The sequence below is a fragment of the Bacillus rossius genome, chromosome 1 (assembly GCF_032445375.1).
Source record: "Bacillus rossius redtenbacheri isolate Brsri chromosome 1, Brsri_v3, whole genome shotgun sequence".
In the NCBI taxonomy this organism is placed as follows: domain Eukaryota; kingdom Metazoa; phylum Arthropoda; class Insecta; order Phasmatodea; family Bacillidae; genus Bacillus; species Bacillus rossius.
Window position 1 is genome coordinate 164,164,474 of NC_086330.1, and position 24,576 is coordinate 164,189,049.

Genomic DNA, 24,576 nt, shown 5'->3' on the forward strand with positions numbered 1-24,576 from the left:
CATGGCGAGTAAACGAAAATCTTTGTTTATTGATGAAAAAGTTTTATTAATACGCTCAATAGAGGCGGGAGAAAAGATCAGTGATGTTGGAAAAACGATATGGAAAAACAAAGAAAAAATAACAGACTATACGCAATAAGTGTTTTTATTTGTATGAATATTAATGTTCGTGAGTAAAATGTTAACTATATTAGTAAAAACATATTATTATGGAATAGTAAAATGATATCTTTTATTTCTCTCCATTTAACGACCACTCTCTATAACGCCGAAAAATGCCCAGTCCGTTAGGTGTCGTTATAAAGAGTTTACACTGTATTTCGAAATTATAAAGTGATCTACGTTTATTTGAGGTAATTTCTTCTTTGAAAACTCCGTAAATTTACTACATTAATTTATAGCAGTGTACAAAACGCTTAACTTTATGTTTTCGTTTGGTATTCCTTGCGTCGAAGTGAATCTCTCGATTTGGTATAATCGGCTGCATGTAACTTATTTTGTAGAGTTTTCACGATTCTTAAAAGTAGTTAGAATGATCTATGTATTTTTTGTCTTCTCTGTTTGTAAACACCTTTACATGTAATCGTCAGATTTCGTAACCAAACAATATATCTGGTTTTAGAAGTGACATTTGAGAACTTGGTATTGGGCTACTTTTGAAAACTAATTAAAGATGCACTGACTTCGCGGATTCATTTTTTGCAAATAAGACTTGAAGCACATTTGCATCTGCATTAGGTATATTTATTTAGCATCGAGGAACCACCTATTATGTTTTCTGTACACTCCATATGTCTTGTCATTATTACGACTCATTAAATGTCTCAAGTATGGCCATTGTAATGGGTAAATAAAACGGCGCAGGACTCTACTTACGACCCCACAAATTACGTCGAGGGATGAGAAAGAAACAACTGAAAAAATCCTAATTTCTCTGCCGAAACAGCCGCTCACCAATATATATTTAATTAAGTATGCTCGAAAACTGAAAATGCGTAATTTCCGAAGTGTATTTATGCGAGACAATTTACCTGTAAAGCCAAAGACTCGTGAGTGTGCCATTATTAATTTAGATGCATCTATATGTCATGGGGTCATGGCGCGCACTGGGTAGCATATGTAAAATCTGGAAAAAAGGCCGAGTACTACGACAGTCTTGGTAATATAATACCTCCGCCAGAACTTAGACGGTACCTGTGTGGGACACCACTGTGCTACAATTACGAAACCGAACAGTTGCCTAACCGAATAAACTGCGGAATCTTGTGCCTTCGATTTTTAAATAAAAAAAATTGAACCAATAATTTTTTTCTTATACAATAATTGAGCAGTCATGTAAATAAGTAAATCATGTCGATAACACTAACGTTGACAGGTAATTAGTTCAGAGCTACCGGCGGCCCATTTCCCGCCTCTGGAGTTGGAACGTGAATTATTATGAATGGGACTTGCAGATTTTCAAACGTATAATGCCATACCGAATATCAACGAAGATAACTACAAGATTTGCTTCCTGAAAAGCGATGGGGCCGCTCAAGAAATACAGTTAATTGTGGGATCTTACGAAATTGAACGACATTGCAAATTACATCAAAGAAAAGTTACCACAGAATGTACACTTTCAACTACGTGGAAACCCAAACACCCAAAAAATCAATCTAACATGGAGTGAAAATGTAGAACTTTTTCGAAACCTGGGACCATAGTCACGATGCTCGGATTTGAACCAAATATTTACGATGCAGGAAAAACGTACCAATCTACGCGAGCAGTAAACATATTGCCTGTGAATGTCAGAGTAGTATACGAATGGGGCTCCGGCGCCAGGGTCCAGGGTCCGGTGCCGGGTGCCGAGCCACATCTCTGATTCTGACGTCACGACGGCCATCTTGGATGAGCGTAACGGGACACAGCGTAACGGGACACAGTGTAACATGACACAACGTAACAGGACAAGTAGATCACGGCGGCCATTTAGATTCCGCCATCTTGGATCCGCCATTTTGGATGATGTCATTTTGTTTTCTCCAACATTCCGGCGTTGTGTTTTCCGCCATATTGGATGATGACGTCACCATTGCAATTTTTGTTACGGTCGCCATCTTGAAAATCTTTATTTATTATCCGATTTTCATGAAAAAAAATTTAAAATATATAAAAAAATTCATTCAATAAATTTTAATAAAAATATTAATAAAAAAATGTTCTTTTACTACACGGAGTTCGAAGTCCTCGTTTCGAACCCGGTGATGGCAAAAAAATAAAAATCTCGACCGATCCTTCCCTCGTGGTGGCTGCTGGCAGACTGACTCCCACCACTTTGTTAATAGCATACATATCGCCAGTGAGCATGACGTCATGTCCGCCATCTAAAAAATTTGGACACCATCTTGAAAATCTTTATTTATTATCCGATTTTAATGAAAATAATTCCAAAATTCATCAAAAAATTAACTTATTTGAATTATGTTTGATTAGATCGATGTACGTCCTTGGTTCGATTCCCGGCGAGAGTAAACAGTCGAACCTCCTCCATGAAAGCTACCTAGACTAATCTACCACCAACAATACCAATGTACATATATCATCAGCTGGTATGACGTCATGTCCGCCATATTGTATTCGTCCACTGGAGGCCGCCATCTTGTTTTCGTCTGCTAGAGTGTGCTGGCGACATGTTAGTATGATGTTCTGTTCACCATAACTTTAACCTCGTCTATTGGCATTTAACTTTGCCATTGACCTTGAACTTTGACCTTGAACTTTACCTTGACCTTGAAATTTGACCTTGACCTTGAAGTTTGGCCTTGACCTTGAAATTTGACTTTGTCCTTGATCTTTTACTTTGACCTTGATGCCCATCATGGATCCAACATTTTATGTTCAGTACATGCTACCAGGAGCTACCACATGCTAGTGGTCATTGCCAACATCATGTTTTCGTCTGCTGGAGGACACCATATTGTGTGTACTTGTCTTTCCATCATGCTAGTTCTATTCTAACATGCTACAGTACAGTAATCATTTATTATTACTGAGGTGCCCGCCATCCTGAAATTTGACCGCCATATTGAAATCATGTAATTATTTAGCTAGAAATGAGAGAAATTATCCAAAAGCCTCCTAAAAAATCAATTATTAATTTACAAATTGAATCGATGGATTCCTGACCACGGTTAGATTCTTGACCAGAGACAGTTGTAACTAATTATTAAATAAATTTTAGATTCTGTTTTCCATTACCTTTCGCGGAGTTTATTAATCATTCACTCTACGAAAAACAACTCAAGTCAATATACCTGACCAACGAATTAATACAGTGCCGATTAACCTATTATGAAAGTCTAATTTTTCAATAATCTGAATAACACATAAGCCGTTCATGTACAAAGCCACACATATAGAACAATTGTCTTCAGTCCATGAGACCGAGTCATGTCATTATAAGACTTATAGGCTAGTCATTTCAGGACCGCAAGATCTTCGTCATTAGCTAATTATATTCAATTAATCCATCGTGACATTTTTATACATTCTAAAGGACCAAGTAACCTTGAAAAATATTTTAGTAACACCAAGAGGTTTTAAACTAGTAAATATTCAATCATTACATTTTGTACTACGCGCAATCAACAAAAAGGAAGCACCAACAACGAAAAGGCAGCACCGTCAACGAAAAGGCAGCACATTTGGAAGCACCGACAACGAAAAGGCAGCAGCACCACTTTCGAAAAGGCAGCACATTTGGAAGCACCGACAACGAAAAGGCAGCACATTTGGAAGCATCGACAACGAAAAGGCAGCACAGTCAACAAAAAGGCAGCTCAATTGGAAGCACCGACAACGTAATGGCAGCACCACCAACGAAAAGGCAGCACATTTGGAAGCACCGCCATCGAAAAGACGACACATTTGGAAGCATCGACATCGAAAAGACAGCACCATCATCGAAAAGGCAGCACATTTCTCATTGATTCCAATATTCATTGGCTCCAATATTCATTGGCTCCATGAATTCGCTCGCTCCTATATTCATTGGCTCCAATATTCATTGACTCCAATATTCATTGACTCCAATATTCATTGTCTCCAATATTCATCAGCTCCAATATTCATGGGCTCCAATATCAATTGGCTCCAATTGCTCCAAATGCTGCAATATTCATTGGCTCCAATATTCATTGACTACAATATTCATTGTCTGCAATACTCATCAGCTCCAATATTCATGGGCTCCAATATCAATTGGCTCCAATATTCATTGGCTCCAATATAAATTAGCTCCAATTGCTCCAAATGCTTCAACAGGCTCCAAAAGAATCCATCATTCTTTTGACTCCAACAGTCTTTTGGTTCCTATAATCATTAGCTCCAATAGTAATTGACTCCAATATTCATTGGCTCCAATATTCATTGGCTACAATATTCATTGGCACCATGTCAGTCATTGACACCAACAGTCTTTTGGTTCCAAAAGTCTTTTAACTCCAAATATATTTGGCTAGAATTCTTCGAGTCTAAGTGACTATGTGGCTGCATGGCTACGAGTCTAAAATGATCTAGCTGGTTACAAGTTATACATGGCTTGCGAGGCTACAGAGCTACGAAGCTTCTAGTACACAAGTTTAATTGACTGCGAGGATACAGGACTACAAGTCTGCATGAGTACTTGACTACGAAGCTATTCGTCTACAAGGCTCCAATTGGCGAATCTGTCTTCGTCGGAATTTTCTCTTTTACTCCAACTGCACCACCAGCATTATGTTATAAGATTACAAGGTTGCTTGCTTACGTAGCTTCAAGTCTACGAGGCTCCATAGCATCATGACTACGAAGCTTCCAGAACGCATGGTTACAAGACTGCGAGGCTACAATTCAACGAGGTCCCAAGACAGCTTGTCTACGCGACTACGAGCCATGAGTTTACGAGACTACGTAACTACGAATCTTCAAGTTTACGAGACTGCGATGCTACGGAGCTACGAAGTCTCTATAAAACGAGTTTACGTGACTGCGAGGATAGAGGTCTACAAGTCTGCATGAGTACTTGACTACGAAGCTACTCGTCTACAAGGCTCCAATTGGCGAATCTGTCTTCGTCGGAATTTTCTCTTTTGCTCCAACTGCACCACCAGCATTATGTTATAAGATTACAAGGTTGCTTGCTTACTTAGCTTCAAGTCTACGTGGCTTCAAAGCATCATGACTACGTAGCTTCCAGAACGCATGGTTACGAGACTGCGAGGCTACAATTCAACGAGGTCCCAAGACATCTTGTCTACGCAACTACGAGCCATGTGGTTACGAGAATACATGACTACGAATCTTCATGTTTACGAGACTGCGAGGCTACAGAGCTACGAAGCTTCTAGTACACGAGTTTACGTGACTGCGTGGATACAGGAATATAAGTATGCATGAGTTCTTGACTACGAAGCTACTTGTCTACAAGGCTAATTGTCACATCTGTCTTCGACGGAATTTTCTCTTTTGATACATCTGTACCATCAACATTATGTTATAAGATTACAAGGCTACTTGCTTACGTAGCTTCAAGTCTACGAGGCTCCAATGCACCATGACTACGAGTCTACGAACCATGAGGTTACGAGACTATGCGATTGCTAGTCTTCAAGGTTACGCGATCGCGAGGCTATAGGACTACGAAGCTTCCAGAACGCATGCTTACGAGACTGCATGGCTAAAAGGCCGCATGGCTACGAAACTAAATGACTCTAACTGACTACAATAGCACCATTCAGTGGTGAGAGTTAATTTATCTAATGCAAAATAACCTGTTTAAAGTAGTGTCGATTATTGTCATCAGATGACACCACGTGTTGCTTACAGGTAAATATTATTTATTTCTTTTATTCAGGATGCGGGATACTCACTAACGATCGCAATAGAACGATGCCTTCGCTAGACTCCAAGGAAAAAGTATGTTCTTTCTTCCAGTCAGTGTTTCACAGATTTCTCAAAGCATATTATTAATTTGACTGAGTAATGATATTTTTTTTAAATTCCACCTGATAAAAATATTGCAAGTTTTGATTTAGTAGCAGAAATTATCTAATTAAATGTAACATCAAATAAGATGTCATGACTCATTAGACAAAAAAATCCATGCAGAGAGTGGTTTCTCAGAATAGTGAGAAGCACTTGAAGAAACCACAGGATTTATAATAAGAACACGGGAAAAACCATCAAAATATTGACAAGAATAATCAGGAGCTCACGGAGAAAACCACCATAATATTGACCATATTAAACAGAAGCACTCGGAGAAATCCGCCACACGTTTTCTTTGATATCATAAAATTAAAAAAACGTAAAAATAAAAATAAATTAATAAAAAATTTAAAACCAAAAAAAAATTTACAAAAAATACATAAAATTCTGGCTGTTAAAAAAACTCTATCTTTGCTCAACAATGATAAGTTTACAAGCTAGCAGAATCTATTTATGTATTTTGCGTATATTTTTTTTGGTTTTAAATTTTTTATTAATTTATTTTTATTTTTACTTTTTTTTTAATTTTATGATATCAAAGAAAACGTGTGGCGGATTTCTCCGAGTGCTTCTGTTTAATATGGTCAATATTATGGTGGTTTTCTCCGTGAGCTCCTGATTATTCTTGTCAATATTTTGATGGTTTTTCCCGTGTTCTTATTATCAATCCTGTGGTTTCTTCAAGTGCTTCTCACTATTCTGAGAAACCACTCTCTGCATGGATTTTTTTGTCTAATGAGTCATGACATCTTATTTGATGTTACATTTAATTAGATAATTTCTGCTACTAAATCAAAACTTGCAATATTTTTATCAGGTGGAATTAAAAAAAAAAATATCATTACTCAGTCAAATTAATAATATGCTTTGAGAAATCTGTGAAACACTGACTGGAAGAAAGAACATACTTTTTCCTTGGAGTCTAGCGAAGCCATCGTTCTATTGCGATCGTTAGTGAGTATCCCGCATCCTGAATAAAAGAAATAAATAATATTTACCTGTAAGCAACACGTGGTGTCATCTGATGACAATAATCGACACTACTTTAAACAGGTTATTTTGCATTAGATAAATTAACTCTCACCACTGAATGGTGCTATTGTAGTCAGTTAGAGTCATTTAGTTTCGTAGCCATGCGGCCTTTTAGCCATGCAGTCTCGTAAGCATGCGTTCTGGAAGCTTCGTAGTCCTATAGCCTCGCGTTCGCGTAACCTTGAAGACTAGCAATCGCATAGTCTCGTAACCTCATGGTTCGTAGACTCGTAGTCATGGTGCATTGGAGCCTCGTAGACTTGAAGCTACGTAAGCAAGTAGCCTTGTAATCTTATAACATAATGTTGATGGTACAGATGTATCAAAAGAGAAAATTCCGTCGAAGACAGATGTGACAATTAGCCTTGTAGACGAGTAGCTTCGTAGTCAAGTACTCATGCAGACTTGTAGACCTCTATCCTCGCAGTCACGTAAACTCGTTTTATAGAGACTTCGTAGCTCCGTAGCATCGCAGTCTCGTAAACTTGAAGATTCGTAGTTACGTAGTCTCGTAAACTCATGGCTCGTAGTCGCGTAGACAAGATGTCTTGGGACCTCGTTGAATTGTAGCCTCGCAGTCTTGTAACCATGCGTTCTGGAAGCTTCGTAGTCATGATGCTATGGAGCCTCGTAGACTTGAAGCTACGTAAGCAAGCAACCTTGTAATCTTATAACATAATGCTGGTGGTGCAGTTGGAGTAAAAGAGAAAATTCCGACGAAGACAGATTCGCCAATTGGAGCCTTGTAGACGAATAGCTTCGTAGTCAAGTACTCATGCAGACTTGTAGTCCTGTATCCTCGCAGTCAATTAAACTTGTGTACTAGAAGCTTCGTAGCTCTGTAGCCTCGCAAGCCATGTATAACTTGTAACCAGCTAGATCATTTTAGACTCGTAGCCATGCAGCCACATAGTCACTTAGACTCGAAGAATTCTAGCCAAATATATTTGGAGTTAAAAGACTTTTGGAACCAAAAGACTGTTGGTGTCAATGACTGACATGGTGCCAATGAATATTGTAGCCAATGAATATTGGAGCCAATGAATATTGGAGTCAATTAATATTGGAGCTAATGATTATAGGAGCCAAAAGACTGTTGGAGTCAAAAGACTGATGGATTCTTTTGGAGCCTGTTGGAGTATTTGGAGCAATTGGAGCTAATTTATATTGGAGCCAATGAATATTGGAGCCAATTGATATTGGAGCCCATGAATATTGGAGCCAATGAATATTGGAGCTGATGAGTATTGGAGACAATGAATATTGTAGTCAATGAATATTGGAGCCAATGAATATTGGAGCCAATGAATATTGGAGCATTTGGAGCAATTGGAGCCAATTTCGATTGGAGCCCATGAATATTGGAGCTGATGAATATTGGATACAATGAATATTGGAGTCAATGAATATTGGAGTCAATGAATATTGGAGCCAATGAATATAGGAGCGTGCGAATTCATGGAGCCAGTAGCGGATCCAGAGGGGGGGCTAAGGGGCTCAAGCCCCCCCCAAAAAGCATCTGGGTCCACTATTGTTTTAGTGTTTGCCTTGATAAAGCCTAGCCTCAGCTGGGTCAAGCCCCTCCCAAATCAAAATCCTGGATCCACCACTGCATGGAGCCAATGAATATTGGAGCCAATGAATATTGGAACCAATGAATATTGGAATCAATGACAAATGTGCTGCCTTTTCGATGATGGTGCTGCCTTTTCGATGTCGATGCTTCCAAATGTGTCGCCATTTCGATGGCGGTGCTTCCAAATGTGCTGCCTTTTCGTTGGTGGTGCTGCCTTTACGTTGTCGGTGCTTCCAAATGATCTTTCTTTTTGTTGGCGGTGCTGCTTTTTCGTTGTTGGTGCTTCCAAATGTGCTTCCTTTTTGTTGGCGGTGCTGCCTTTTCGTTGTCGGCACTTCCAAATGTGCTGCCTTTTCGTTGGCGGTGCTGCCTTTACGTTGTCGGTGCTTCCAATTGAGCTGCCTTTTTGTTGACTGTGCTGCCTTTTCGTTGTCGGTGCTTCCAAATGTGCTGCCTTTTCGAAGGTGGTGCTGCCTTTTCGTTGTCGGTGCTTCCAAATGTGATGCCTTTTCGTTGACGGTGCTGCCTTTTCGTTGTTGGTGCTTCCTTTTTGTTGATTGCGCGTAGTACAAAATGTAATGATTGAATATTTACTAGTTTAAAACCTCTTGGTGTTACTAAAATATTTTTCAAGGTTACTTGGTCCTTTAGAATGTATAAAAATGTCACGATGGATTAATTGAATATAATTAGCTAATGACGAAGATCTTGCGGTCCTGAAATGACTAGCCTATAAGTCTGATAATGACATGACTCGGTCTCATGGACTGAAGACAATTGTTCTATATGTGTGGCTTTGTACATGAACGGCTTATGTGTTATTCAGATTATTGAAAAATTAGACTTTCATAATAGGTTAATCGGCACTGTATTAATTCGTTGGTCAGGTATATTGACTTGAGTTGTTTTTCGTAGAGTGAATGATTAATAAACTCCGCGAAAGGTAATGGAAAACAGAATCTAAAATTTATTTAATAATTAGTTACAACTGTCTCTGGTCAAGAATCTAACCGTGGTCAGGAATCCATAGATTCAATTTGTAAATTAATAATTGATTTTTTAGGAGGCTTTTGGAATATTTCTCGCATTTCTAGCTAAATAATTACATGATTTCAATATGGCGGTCAAATTTCAGGATGGCGGGCACATCAGTAATAATAAATGATTACTGTACTGTAGCATGTTAGAATAGAACTAGCATGATGGAAAGACAAGTACACACAATATGGTGTCCTCCAGCAGACGAAAACATGATGTTGGCAATGACCACTAGCATGTGGTAGCTCCTGGTAGCATGTACTGAACATAAAATGTTGGATCCATGATGGGCATCAAGGTCAAAGTAAAAGATCAAGGACAAAGTCAAATTTCAAGGTCAAGGCCAAACTTCAAGGTCAAGGTCAAATTTCAAGGTCAAGGTAAAGTTCAAGGTCAAAGTTCAAGGTCAATGGCAAAGTTAAATGCCAATAGACGAGGTTAAAGTTATGGTGAACAGAACATCATACTAACATGTCGCCAGCACACTCTAGCAGACGAAAACAAGATGGCGGCCTCCAGTGGACGAATACAATATGGCGGACATGACGTCATACCAGCTGATGATATATGTACATTGGTATTGTTGGTGGTAGATTAGTCTAGGTAGCTTTCATGGAGGAGGTTCGACTGTTTACTCTCGCCGGGAATCGAACCAAGGACGTACATCGATCTAATCAAACATAATTCAAATAAGTTAATTTTTTGATGAATTTTGGAATTATTTTCATTAAAATCGGATAATAAATAAAGATTTTCAAGATGGTGTCCAAATTTTTTAGATGGCGGACATGACGTCATGCTCACTGGCGATATGTATGCTATTAACAAAGTGGTGGGAGTCAGTCTGCCAGCAGCCACCACGAGGGAAGGATCGGTCGAGATTTTTATTTTTTTGCCATCACCGGGTTCGAAACGAGGACTTCGAACTCCGTGTAGTAAAAGAACATTTTTTTATTAATATTTTTATTAAAATTTATTGAATGAATTTTTTTATATATTTTAAATTTTTTTTCATGAAAATCGGATAATAAATAAAGATTTTCAAGATGGCGACCGTAACAAAAATTGCAATGGTGACGTCATCATCCAATATGGCGGAAAACACAACGCCGGAATGTTGGAGAAAACAAAATGATGTCATCCAAAATGGCGGATCCAAGATGGCGGAATCTAAATGGCCGCCGTGATCTACTTGTCCCGTTACGATGTGTCCCGTTACGCTTTGTCCCGTTACGCTGTGTCCCGTTACGCTCATCCAAGATGGCCGTCGTGACGTCATAATCAGAGATGTGGCTCGGCACCCGGCACCGGACCCTGGACCCTGGTGCCGGAGCCCCATTCGTATACTACTTGTCAGTAGTATATAAAAGGTGCTCCGAGCGCAGGGATAAAATTTTTTTTTTAAGGATTTTCGCCACCATCTTGGATTATTACGTCCTGGCGGCCATGTTGGATGATCTTGACCTTCCAAATTTACCAAAAATTATTTAAAATAAGCCCAAATTTGGCTAAAATTCGCAAAATTTTTCAGTTGTCAAGGAAAAAAATATTCCCCAAAAATAATTTCCAAATTTCAGAATTTTTTTTTATTTGTTTCGAGGGAAAAATTACCTTTTTGAGGGGAAATTTCCCGTGTTTATTCCTCAAAAATGCCAGAGGCTAAAAAGTCTGAAAAGCGGATTAAAATAGGCATCTAAAAGCCACCCCAACTCACTGATGTCATTAATGCCATTAATGCAAATTTTCAATTATGTCGTCAATGTCCAATTTTCGTAACGGCCATCATATTGAAAAATCAAAATTATTATCTACTTTTGATGATAAAAATATTAAAATCATTAAAAAAAATTAATGAAAAAATTGCAATAAAAACATTCTGCAATTTTGAAAATTAATTGCAATGGTGATGTCATAATTAAATTAGGGGGGGGGGGGAATTTTCTAGAAACTAAGATGGTGGAAAAACAAAATGATTGATAAAATATGGCCACTGAGTTTAAGTTCAAGGTCAAATGTCAAGGTCAAATGTCAAGGTCATCTCTGATGACCACCGTGGCATCAGAATTCAATATGGCGACCGTAACGAAAAGTGCAACAGTGGCGTCATACAATATGGTGGAATTAGGCTTAGGCTTCATACCATGAACTCTGTTTCCGGACTGCCATTCCTATACTACTAGTAGAACAGTTTTTACCAGCTCGTAGTTATCTCCAAGCAAGACACGAGCATTCAATAGCAGCTACGGCAAATGCACCCTCGTTGGCCTTGTCACTTTAGGAAATAGCTTCTCTGGCCCGCAAAACATGGGAACGTACTAAACACGAGTTTAGATTCAAAGTTGAACATGAAGTTCAACAAGCAATTTTTTTTTCCTTCGAGGTAATCTTAGCGTCTCTTCCACATTGACTCCATTAGAGACGATGAAATGTGATTAGTTGGTGATGGAGCATTGGACTTGAAGGAATTGTTTGATGACAGAATGAGGGAGTGCTACCGGAGTACCTCGAGAAAACTGTCTGGAAATCGAATATGGATAGCCTTGCTGTGACAATTTTTTTGACGTGACAACGTCTAATAAATCGACGAACGCCGGCTGCACGCAAGAAAAAGTGTCCCACTACGGATGTCCCACTACGGATGTTCCTGTTTGCTCATTGTACGCATGCGTGGCATCTCTCTTCCACTCGATTGGAACGACCATCGATTTGACTTTTCAATCATATTTTCGTCGTTTGAATTATTAATATTATGTAATTTAACGATCGTCCACCGATTTTCAGCACAATCGGTACGGTTATTTAAAAGTAATGTTGCATATTCAAATATGTTTTGAACCAACAATGGTGTTTTACAGTTACACATAATAATTCAAATTACAACCGGGATCTTTTGCACAATGTTTTAAAAAATATTGTAACACCTTATAAATAAGTTTGGTGTCTTTGGATGCGTATTTGTTATAAAATCGAGTTATTAAAACGAAATAATATTATTCCCCTACCGTGAACAAAATTTTTATAAACTTATATATAATATCTGAAACTTCCAATAATGAACTGTGTTCTCGTGGCTGAGCGGTCAGCAGCACTAGCTTCTAATTGTAAAGTTGTCGGTTCGAATCCCGGCATGTGCGAATTTTTTTTTTAACTTGTAAAAATAAATACGGCGCACGTAACATTACAAAAGTAATAAATATATTTGAATAATGAATGCAAATAAAAGTAAATTTATTTATTAAATTATACATTTCATTTCACTCCTTTGTATCCATACAAAATAGTGATAATTCAATAAAAATGATTTAATTTTATTCATAAAAGTATACAAGGTATATTTTATCATACAAAAGATAGAAAAATTAAAAAAAAATTATTCCTCAAAGAATATAATATTTTTAATGCCTAAGTGGTTTGGATGCAAAAACCTATTACGGCTCAGTCTCAGGCCGAATATGATATTTCCTTTTCTTCTGGATAAATCATTTCATTAATGTTTTGTTATGACGTTGTCACGTTAAACTATCGTCCGTAAACCGACTTTACAGACAACCAATTTTTTGTACTTATCTTTATGGCTCGTTGGTAATTTTCATGACATATACGAACCCACACAACCTATTTATGGATTTTTTTATCGACATTAATTTAGTTTCAATTTGACATTGTTATTGAATGCAAAATATATTTGTGACGAGTTTAGACTATGCATTTTGACACCCATACCTAGGAGAAACGTATTTTTCGCAAAATAATCTGTTTGCACATTCGACTGCAATAAGGTATGACTGCACTAGCGATTGTTCCCTTGAAATTGGCGGCCGTCTGCAAGAGAAGCCATTGCCTTATTTTGCCAGGCCATTCAGGATGGCTATGATGGGTGTGCTGACATATACCTGAAATAATTCCAGCCAACCACAAAACTCAGTCAATGCTACAAGGTTTTAACACACAGCTCTTAGGTCCAGTTATATAAAGTCACACGTAAACGGGGACGTACCTCCCGGAACAGAGTCTCTGCAATGGCACGCAGACGGAGACGGACCCGTACGGATTAGCTCGGCAATGCTGAGCTCTTCCGTTTACGTTACTCCGTGTGACCAATAGAAGCAGAGTACTGGCTGCGGTGGTAGCCATGTTTGTTTATGTTGTAAATACACTAAAAATGGTTTCAAGTGCAAGAATATCCAGTGATTTATTAAAACAGTGTTTATTTTATTTTTACGGATGGGAATTATGCCCGTTCATATATATTTTATAATAAATTGATATTTCGTAATCTTGAACTGCAATCTCATTGGTTGCGATTTGTTACAATTCCGCGCACTGTGGCAGCAGCAGACCCGTCTCTGTTCCCTCGCCGTTGCAGAGCGGGCCTTAGTGCAAAGTGAGTGCACTACCCGTGACGGAAGGGTGGGCCCTCACCTATCGTAGTCCGTCTTGCAGTAGAGCTTGGAGTTGCGGCAGTAGCAAGAGTGGCTGAGCAGCAGGCCGCACTCGCAGCACGCCAGGCAGTGCTCGTGCCAGCTGGCGTCGGCCATGCGCATGAGGAAGCGGTCCTGGATCTTCTGACCGCAGCCCTCGCACACCTCGCAGCCCTTCTCGCACTTGACGGCCGCCGGCTCTGCAACACGCCACAACTCTCTCTTTGAAGTCTCTTGGCGTGGGGCCTCTGGAACCCGGGTTGGACAACATTTCACCTACGTTTCGGTCGACATTAGGTAATGCTACCTGAATATAGCGTCTGCAATGTCGACAAAAATATTGGTAGGTAACTGCTTCCATGACGATGGCAACTGCAATGTCGACCGAAACGTAGGAGGGTAACTGCTTCTCTGAAGATGACAACTCCAATGTGACCCCGAAACGTCGGTAGATAACTACTACCCTGAAGGAGGCGACTCCAATGTCGAACGAAATGTTGGTAGGGTGGGTACTACCGTGGAGATGACGACTGGAAAATCGACCGAAACGTTGGTGAAATTTTCGCCTTCGACGCGGCTAGAATCTACAATCCAAGCAATCTCAGACACAATTGCCCCGAAAGCCTGCGATCCTTATTTACATGTTTCTTTAGTTGAATCTGTTACAGTCACAGAGTTGAAAGGCGTGTCGCAAACCTGTGGTCAGTTTTAGACAACGTGAAATCATTAGACACCTGCAACACTCTGGTACCAGGATGAACCCACTCACTTGCACACATACAAGTCATTTGTGCTCCACCGGCTCCTTCCGGCCGTAATGCTTGCGGCTGGAACAATTAATTTCATATTTACAGCTCTTCACGCCCCAGGCCCCAGAGGAAACAGACACCTCATGAATATACGTGTAGTTAGGGGTATGCATTTTTTCGCGAAATAATCTGATCGAGCATTAATCTGCAATAAGATAAGCCCCACTAGCAATTGTTTCCTTGTGATTGGCGGCAGTCTGCAAGAGAAGCCATTATCCTGTTTGGCCGGGCCATTCAGGACGCGTTTGCTTCTCGTCTTGGGGGCTATGATTGGTGTACTGACAGTAGACATGCACCTGAAATAAACCCAGCCAACCACGAATCACAGAAAATGCTACTATGTTTTAACATGCAGATGGTCTAGAAATCGCTTTGCGAAAATTACATGGACCTATACGTATAGTTACTCGCAGCTCTTACAAACTTCTTGTATGTTATCAAAGCAACAACACTCACAAAAAAATAAGATGGAATCAACGGTTGGGGCCTGTAAAATAGTTAGTCGGCTAGTAACAGACTAGCAGACTGTCCTTCGCAAAGATACAATAATTCGGACGACTTGAAGACGTGGGATAAATATGTAGGGGCATGCTTATTTCGCGAAAAGATTCTGAGACTAGCAAAATGTTAAAACACTGCAGCATCGTCTGCGTTTCGTGATTGGGTGAGTTTCTGTCAGGTACATGTCGTTTGTTACAATACCAATCACAGTAATTCAGTGCGGAAGCAAACGCGTTCTGAATGGCCCGAGACAAATATGTCATCAGCTTCTCTTGCAGACGTCCGCCAATTACAGAGAAGAAACCGCTGGCGTGGGCGTAAGTTTTTGTAGTCTAATAGGTGTTCAGAACTTTTCGCGAAAAATATCTGCCCCTAGTCATAACTTAAAACGAAAACGAGCCCATACACTGTAGTTTGCCCTAGGCCACTGGAAATTTGGACAAATAAGATGTGCAGGCGGACACACACGCTATGTTACAGCTCAGAAAAGCTAAGGAGAGGATATATAACGTCCTAATGTAAGGAACTACCCCGTAATTTGCCAGATATGGAGAACCATGTCGAACCAAATTCAGATATCTCGATCCGGATTAGAACCCGATACCTTCAGATTGAGAGTCCTCTGTCTTGCCAGTACATTTCTTTGTTCAATTGAAAGGTAAAATTAAGTTTTTTATCCATCAAGATGTTTGGGCTCTTAGGGCGGTATTCCAAGGCGTTTCAGTAATGTAGCGAATATGCACTGCCTTGTTGGGCAACTGCCGTACCCTAACTCTCGGGTCATATTCCAAAACGTGTCCTAACTGAACCCCTGAAAGGTATCAGATCGGCAGCCGTTTTAATAAACGAGGACTTGTGCGAGGCTATAAACAGTTGTATTTCGTGGAATCCATCGTAATTTTAGCTTATTTTTTAAAACTATGGAATTATGTGAAATAAAATATTTAATTTTGGTTGTACAAGAATAAACAATGAATTTTTGGCCGTATTTATGTTTGCTGTTTTTTAAGATATTAGGGGGGGGGGAAATGTAATCGTAAAAGTTCCGTTAAAGTTCATTAAAAAGGAAAAAAAATATATACAGTTATGGATTAAATCGGCAACAGATAGGACACCAAAAATCAGTGCCTTAAAAATAAGGGACTGGCCGTGTCCTATCATGCACTTGGAATATAATTAGGATACAGGTATTGCATATTCAACACCTAAACCCTTATTTTTGTGTCTTGGAATACGGCCCTTACAGTAGTGTCATCCCGAGCCACTGAATTAGTTTTATCTAAAAAGAGGTCTTACATTTTATGAACCAAGTCGGAGTTATACGTTAGTGAAACGCCTTAATAGCAGTAACATGCAAAATTTCCATTGACAACAGACCAAAATACAAAGTGTCACACATTTTAATACCAACTGTAACGACTAGGGGCTTGTGCCAAATATTCAAACCATCTTATGAAAAGTCATGTGGAACCAGGGCAGGGGTTACAATGCGACAGTAATGCATTTATCAACAAACCATGCCTCCGTGACCTTGCACATGAATTTGGAGTCTTCCATGGTAACGGAAAATTTGCAGGACCATATCTAAAAATTTTGCGTGGCCTCAGAGTACCCAAGAAAATGTTTCTTCGTGGATAATGCAAAATAAATTCGGGCGCAAAGGTTCTGCATTTGACTGCAAGTCCCGTATGAAGCTGTCGCCTTGATTCTGATCATGATGATGTCAGTCCAGTATTCTCCGACTCAACGATTGTAAACTGTGTACTGCAAGAGTTTACAGACAATCGAGCGTAAACCCTGCACGTGTTTGTCAACCTTACGTCTCACTGATAACGAGGTCATAAGAGATGGACTGTGCGAGGTGTGATAAAAATACGGTGAATAGTTTTTATTACGAACAAAGTAATAGGCTTACATACAATTTGAACAAATCTATTTGAAAATACTCTCCTTGGCTAGCAATGCGCACGTGTCCAAGTGTTGATTCTATAACTTGACGAATTTCTGGAAGGCTTCTTTCGGAAGGGCCTCCAGCTACTCGGTCGTCGCCCTCTCAATGCCGGGAACGGTGTCAAAAAGTTTTCCTTAGGCTATGGCACAATCCTTTTTACGGGCTCCGTTTCGCAAAAAAAAAAAAAAAAAAAAAAAAAAAAAATTTTTATAACGCATTGAAATCCATGATTAGAGATAAGGAAATTTAGCGCTTTCATTTAGTCTAGAGCTAGAATGAAAACCTTCACACTCTCGCACTGTGTTCGTGAATGGACCGCAGTTACTTGGACACGCCCCTCTACGACCGTGAGCCAACAATGCCCTGCTAGGAGAGAAGTAAGCGAATCAGACAGTGCCAAATAACAAGGCTAAAAATGTTCTTTCTAAGAAATCAAGCAATGGGAAAGCTAGCATGGGTTGAGCACGCGTATGACTTTGAATTCTACCCTGAGGCCAAACGAAACTTCGAAATTTCTGAGTCTCTATCCATGACGCGCGACAGACACGGTAAACACGACCTCACTCTTCCTGCTCTGAAAGCCGACTGACAAGTCACAACTTGTTCAAACGTGACACTGACTATCTCAACGGATCAGGCTATCGGGCCTTTAACTTCAAATATATGTAGCGTTAGCAGTTATCGCTATAAACACTAACCGTATTTTTTGATCAGACCTCGAATGATATGGAACCATCCCAGCCAATTCCTGGAGTGATTTCGGGAAACCAATGGGGACGGAAATCAATATGGCTGAAAAGAATTCAAAACCGTGTCCTCTGGAATGTTAGATATTAGTCCAGTGTCGTGCCACAGCATGATCGCTCTCGGCACTGCTTCTGATATTGCGCGCGAGGCATTAGTTCACTCGAGCGAGTTTAACCAGCTGCTCGCCTGTGAGCTCCATCTCTTGCGGACAAAATCGCTGGATGGTATCGCGTTGACTCCAGTTACTTGCCGCTCCAGCGCTTTAGTCGTTGATGACTGGACTAACAGTACAAGTGTGAAAATGTTTAAAAAGAGGCTAATGTTCCATGAAATTTAAAATTATTGATTGGACAATCAAATTCTATAAACTTCAAACGAAATCAGATATTTAATCCTTATTGGAAATATAGCATTCGAAAGGAAAAAAAATATATTTGAGGAAAGTAAATTCAGACATTTAAATACTGTGACCTGTGTAGAGTTGATAATCACTACATTATTTACCACGTCAGAAGTTATTAAAGAAAATTTTGTAAATTATCTGTCACCAGCTAAAATCCTATGTGAATATTTGTTTAGCCCACCAGGGAACGTTTTAGAAACAAAAATTAACTGTGTGTATCTTAAACATGTAAATATGCCTTTTTAACCAACAAGTAAGCGACGTGTTTGAAGAATACAAACATAACCTCAAATAATATCTCTTTGTGAATGATTAAATGTATTTTACTTGCCCTGAATGCTTGATGTTCGCGAAACTAGACTTAGATCTGACATGGACATATCGGTTTTTAAAAAGTCACTGTTACATTGAAATAATATATTTATGCCATTTTCCAAGCTAAGCTCTCTGAAGTCAAAGTGTAAGTGGTGTGAAATTGAGTTTTGCATAACTGTGTGTTTGTGTGTGTGTGTGTGTTGTGTGCCAATAAAGACTTACGGGACACACGGTGTGATTGGTTTAGGATGTAGCCATCAGTAGATTAGCTGTAGTGCAGGAATTTGTAAGTCATATTCTGTGTTACTTGTTATGTCTGGTGGAACACACAAGCAACAGGATTAACTACACACACAAGTATACAAATAAGTCGTGTCTATTTTAGATTTGATACTGCCACATTTTACCTTCCTGCTGATTGCATTTAATTGGATCATTTGAATGGTGTACCTAATGTTGTTAGTTTCGTGTTCTTCTAGGCCTGTAAACTGCCTGTGGTCCAATGAGAACGCTGTTAAAGTGTGCAGGTTCCACCAAAAGTTTCAGGCCATTAGTAAATTCCAGATAAAAATATTTTGGTTCTAGGCGTCTGTTATAAATTACTTTGTGATTTGTCTATTGTAGAATACCTGCACAGTGTGTAACCACTTTGTGACGTTTGTAGCTAATCTACTAGAACCAAGTTAAAGTTTTGAACAAATACTTTGTAATGACATTTAATGCTTAGTAAGACAATTTTATACTAAAATAAAGTGATAAATTATACGTTGGAACTTATATTTGTTTGCACATTTCTCTTTACAAATTGAGGATGTAAAAAACACTACATTCTTGGAAAAGGTAATACATATTATTACTAACTTGAGCAGGGCCGCGGTGCGAGCTGGATGGCGGCCCCGCACGGCCACTGACGTCACGTGGCCGCCGCAATGTGAGACGTGGTGCGCGCGCCTGGTAGATTACAAGGGTCGCCGCTTCCCCTCCCTCCTCCCCTCCGCTCCACGCGCAACGCTCTGCTTCGGCGACAGTAACCTGACACCTGGCAGCTGTGGGAATTCCGCCTGCGGTCGCGTGAGCTCCTGACGCCTTTCTCGATAAATCTGGCGTCGGGTTGGCGCGGGATGACGCGACTGGCCCCAGCCGCGCTCGTCACTTCTAGAAGTGGCGCCTGGGCCTACATAAACCCAGGACGCCGGCCTCTGGGAGAGAGTTTTCCGGGCGATAGTGCCGCGGTTGCGGGGAGTTCCTCGGCGAGCGGGTTTCTCGGCGAAAGTTGGGTGGTGAGAGTGCCGCGGGTGCAGCGAGAGTCCCGAGCGAAGTTCCGAGCGAAGCGTCTAGTTGTTCCTCGGCGAAGGGAAGTGCGACGGCGACGGCGGAGTGCGGCGACGGAGTCCCGCGACGGAGGTCCACGAGGGGTGCTGCGGCGAGAGTTGCGCCAGAGGTGCGGCCCAGCGAGGTGTGCGGTGTGTAAGAACCGAGTGACTGGAGAATAAACATTTTTAAGTGTAATTGATTATTAGGCATTTTTAGAAGATTATTTGTTAGTGATGTAAATATTGGCAATCAATAAAACTGTGTAGTAAAATATTTAATTGGGCTATCCATTTACGAACCCAATAGTTTTCCCACGACGATTATTATTTATTATTTTATAATCCGTATCAATATTTATTATATTTTTCTCGAAACATTATAACATAACAAAATTTTTTTCGACTCTACATTTTGTGTTATATATATAATCAATTTCTATAATGGGAAAATCAATAAGTAATTGCAACCATAAGGTTAGAGACAAAAATTACTATACTTATTAAATTAGGCCTTAAATTAGGTCTTAAACTTTTGGATGGACACATAATAAGGAATGCATTTCAGTTTTTCTCCAATTATCATCGCGAATTTTGCAGGTCACTTCCAATATCTACAAGGGCGACGAGGCAATACAATTTTGGTCCTCGTCTTCCTTAAAGTGGCCGCCTGGCTGGCTCGCCTAACGCGCCTTTTACAAACCGCGCAATAATTTTTTAAGTGTGCCCAATTTCGAATAGCATTTAAAAGCCATTGCACTAGTGTGTATAAGTTCCGTTCCATGCTTTCGTCTGTCTTTAACATGTAATTTTTTTGACAGAGAAAAAGGCTAAAAACGTTTTTTGTTTTGTTTTTGGGTATGCAACAATTGTTACACGGTAGTGTAATATTCCAGCATAAAGTTGCAGGGTCACCGCTTGAAGTCACATGTAGGCACGTCATCGACGCGAAGACTACGCCCTAGTTCGGTGCTTGGCGCGTAGAGGCGAAGAGACGGGCAATGAGCGAGTCTGTGTCGCCCTTAGCGCCCCCGCGCTTTCAGAGATCGTGCGCCCGGACGAGCGACCGCCGTCCCGCAGCTCCGACACGCCAAGATGGCGCGCGCGTCGGAGCTGAGCTTGGTGGGGGTGCGGGGAGGGGGCGGGGGCGTCTTTCATGTCGCGCCGCGGATCGAAGGCGCCCCTTGGCAACTGCGCGACGTGAGGCGAATACCCCAGAGGGCGTGGCGAGACGAACAAGACACAAAGGGCGTCGGCACTTTCGTCCGTCCCAAAGAACTTCACTTACATACTTAGCTTCTTTCATTTCCTCCACACATTTGTAACAATAACAATGACACGTTATTTCAACGATTCTTGCACTGGGGAAAGATTTATTTTAAAAACATTATTTTAGACAAGCGCCATTGCTGTCTCGTCAGTCCACTGTGTTCGTCTGTGCTGCGATATTATTTTATGACTAATTCCTTATACGGAATTCTATGTGTGTTTTATGCATTTAACTTTTGACATCGGTTTAATTTGGTTTGTTTTGTAGTATGTGTTTGCGTGTTCATATTTTTTTGTCATTTTGAGAGATAACCAGCAATGGCATATGTAAAAAAAAAAAATTAAAATCAGTAACAATGCAATTCTGAAAGAAATTTAGATTGACAGAAAATATTATATTATTAAATAAAAAATTAAAGAATAACAAGTAACTAAAAGTTAGTTACTGATAGGTTTTTTTAGTTCTAACCGTGGTAGATTTCTAGTATATCTTCTGCTTCTTTTTTTTTTTTTGCTATCTTCTTCCTACATATTGTATTTTGATTGTTGCAATAGCTGATACACGGTTTTATTTTCGATATCTGTTTATTATAATTTTACAATAAAGTGAATATTTAAATTTTATAATTATAATTCAACATTTTCATTCAATGAAATTTTAAAAACATAAATACATATTTGAAGGCAAGATTTTTCAGTTATTAATGGCCTGTAATAATAAGTAGGCTACTGAAAGTAGACGTAAAACTAATTAGGTTCATAGCTAGGATAATATTTCGAACGGATGTTATGTCTGGCATCGTCTATCTAAATGCTTTAAGCACGTAACATTTCCAAAGAAACATATTTATTTTTTATCTTAGCAGTTTACATATACTTTAGGAAAAAATATTCTAAACTATATAATCTTTTTAAAGTTACAAAATATACTCGTAAAACGATTTTTAGCGATCACACACAAGCTTTCTTTAGTGCTTTAGTGATTTGGTGCTTTAGTGCTTCAGTGCTTTAGTGCTACATTATAAATTTTTGCTCCGCATTTTATAGCAACGAACCTTGTATTTATAAAATCACATAATGGTGGTTTTGTTGTAAAAAATAATACTTTATCAGTTAATACAAACATTTAATTGTTGTAGAACAGCAAAAATATTCTGTTGCTCAAGTAAATCGTGCTGCGTACGTTAATGCAATATCACTTGATAATATTACTAAATGAAAAAACTGTCCATCGCTTCATTGTAAAACCAGAACTATAAAATATTGTCAGTTGTTCGCACGTTAACTCAAGCAAAATTTTTACAACTACGAGACTAACTCAGAAACCTAGTGCTAATGAAGACAATGGACTACTGGAAATGAGTTTGTGAAAGTATGAGAATTCTTTTAGCGTGTTTGTAACAGGTGTAATACATGACATATAACACTATTCTTGGTCCATTTCTTAGTGTTTCGGAAAGTTTCAGACACACATTAATGAAAAATCTTCTTTACTCCATTACAATATCGCAAGAGAGCTACAGTAAAATGGTTCTGCTTATACACATACACGAGATGTTCCATGATGTTTGGTAGTGAAATTCTAAACAAAATGTATAGTTTTGCTGATTGGTAATGGAAATACTTTACTGCATGCATATTACTTTCTTCCACACTGCTGCGCAGTCACGCACAAACATGCTTGGTTTTCCCAATTACAGTATTTCCAAAATGCGTGGTACTTACAAAAACCACCTTGCTAGGAGACAAACCATGTCACCTGTCGCCTCTGCCTGCGTACCTGATTTTAATTAAATTCTATCACGTAAACAAGCCAAATTTCTGACTCAAAAGAAACAAAAAAGTACTATTTATGTCTCTCCCTGACCTTCAAACAGAAAAAAGGCAATTACTAATATATCGTAAATATAATTAGGGTACCTTTTACTTAAAAAAGTAAATAAATACTTTAGAAAAGCAGCCCTAAAATCTGAAAGCTTATCACTCTCAAGATTATCATGAATAAAATAACCAAACTTTAATACGAGAGTAAACATAAATATATTTTTAGATGGTGGCATCTGCTTTCTTACACAGCTGCACGCAGATCATTAGAATACTTAAACATTCGTGATAACAAACGTAAACAAGCTTGGTAAAGGTTCTAATAACACAGCTTCAGTCTTTCATCATAAGTCTTCCAAGAATAATTAAACGTATTCGTTTAATGATTAACGTTAACTAAGGCACTTGTCATAGTTTAACAGAGAAAAAACTACAATCATACACAACGTGAGCAAGTTTTTCAGTGATGACAAGGAATGTGTAACATATAGCCTCGGTGACGAGCAAATTCATGTGTTATAATGTTGCAAAGACAAGCATGCGTCAATTGTGTTTTCAACTACATTGCTTGACGCGATTCACACGTAGTTTCCGCGCCTGCTGCTAGAATTCATTGCCGGAGTGGCTACGTTGACTATTGAATCATTCGATTTGTAGAGCGAAATTTTAAACTATATAACGAAACTGCTCCGATTAAAGCAAAAAAACACCTGAAAAATTAATAAACCCCAGATTTGGGCCTGATTTTCGACGAGGCATTTCACTGAAATACTGTCCATCTTGCTAAAATTCATTAAACAGTTAATACTTTAAAGTTTTTCTTTGACTTTGTGAACTTTGGTTCGCGAGATACGCCACAGATGTGGTTACATATTTTCGTTCTATGTGAATTCCATTCCATTCACGAAATTACTCCTATCAAATGCCGTACAGCGAGAGCTAAGATGTTACACATCAAAAATCGTTTTTCAACAATCTCAAATAATTGGGATGTTCAAAAGACGATCTTTTGAGCTGATTGGCCAAACGGATTATATTACTTTAATGTCGTAAGATACTTTGAACGCAGATACTTTTTAATTATATTAAACTTTAACATTTTCATTTGATATATTATTTTCGAAATAAAACACTTTTCTAACCTGCGTAGAATTTATCAAGCTGTTGCCATCACAATTAAGTTGTTTTTAACAGCAAACATAATAACACTTAAACTTCTTAAGGGACTGTAACATTGTGCTCCGAAATTTAGTTTTACTTATTATTAAAAGGCATTAAATAAAATTTATGATGTCAAAAGTTTTACTAATGGTATGACTTAGAATTAAAATTAAGTTTCAGAGGTATCCTAATATAGCGGTGATGAAT

General features: G+C 39.0%; 1 protein-coding gene across 1 annotated transcript in view; it reads right to left on the reverse strand.

Moving 5' to 3' along the window:
* LOC134538742 (LIM homeobox transcription factor 1-beta) overlaps positions 1–18,286 on the reverse strand; it is a 42,053-nt gene extending 23,767 nt beyond the window's left edge. The window contains exons 1-2 of the mRNA XM_063380253.1: positions 18,274–18,286; positions 14,081–14,279 (exon numbers count right to left, since the gene is read on the reverse strand). Of these exons, the coding sequence (XP_063236323.1) occupies positions 14,081–14,279; positions 18,274–18,286 (212 nt within the window). The remainder of the gene's footprint in view (positions 1–14,080; positions 14,280–18,273) is intronic.
* Between the last annotated feature and the right edge of the window lie 6,290 nt (positions 18,287–24,576).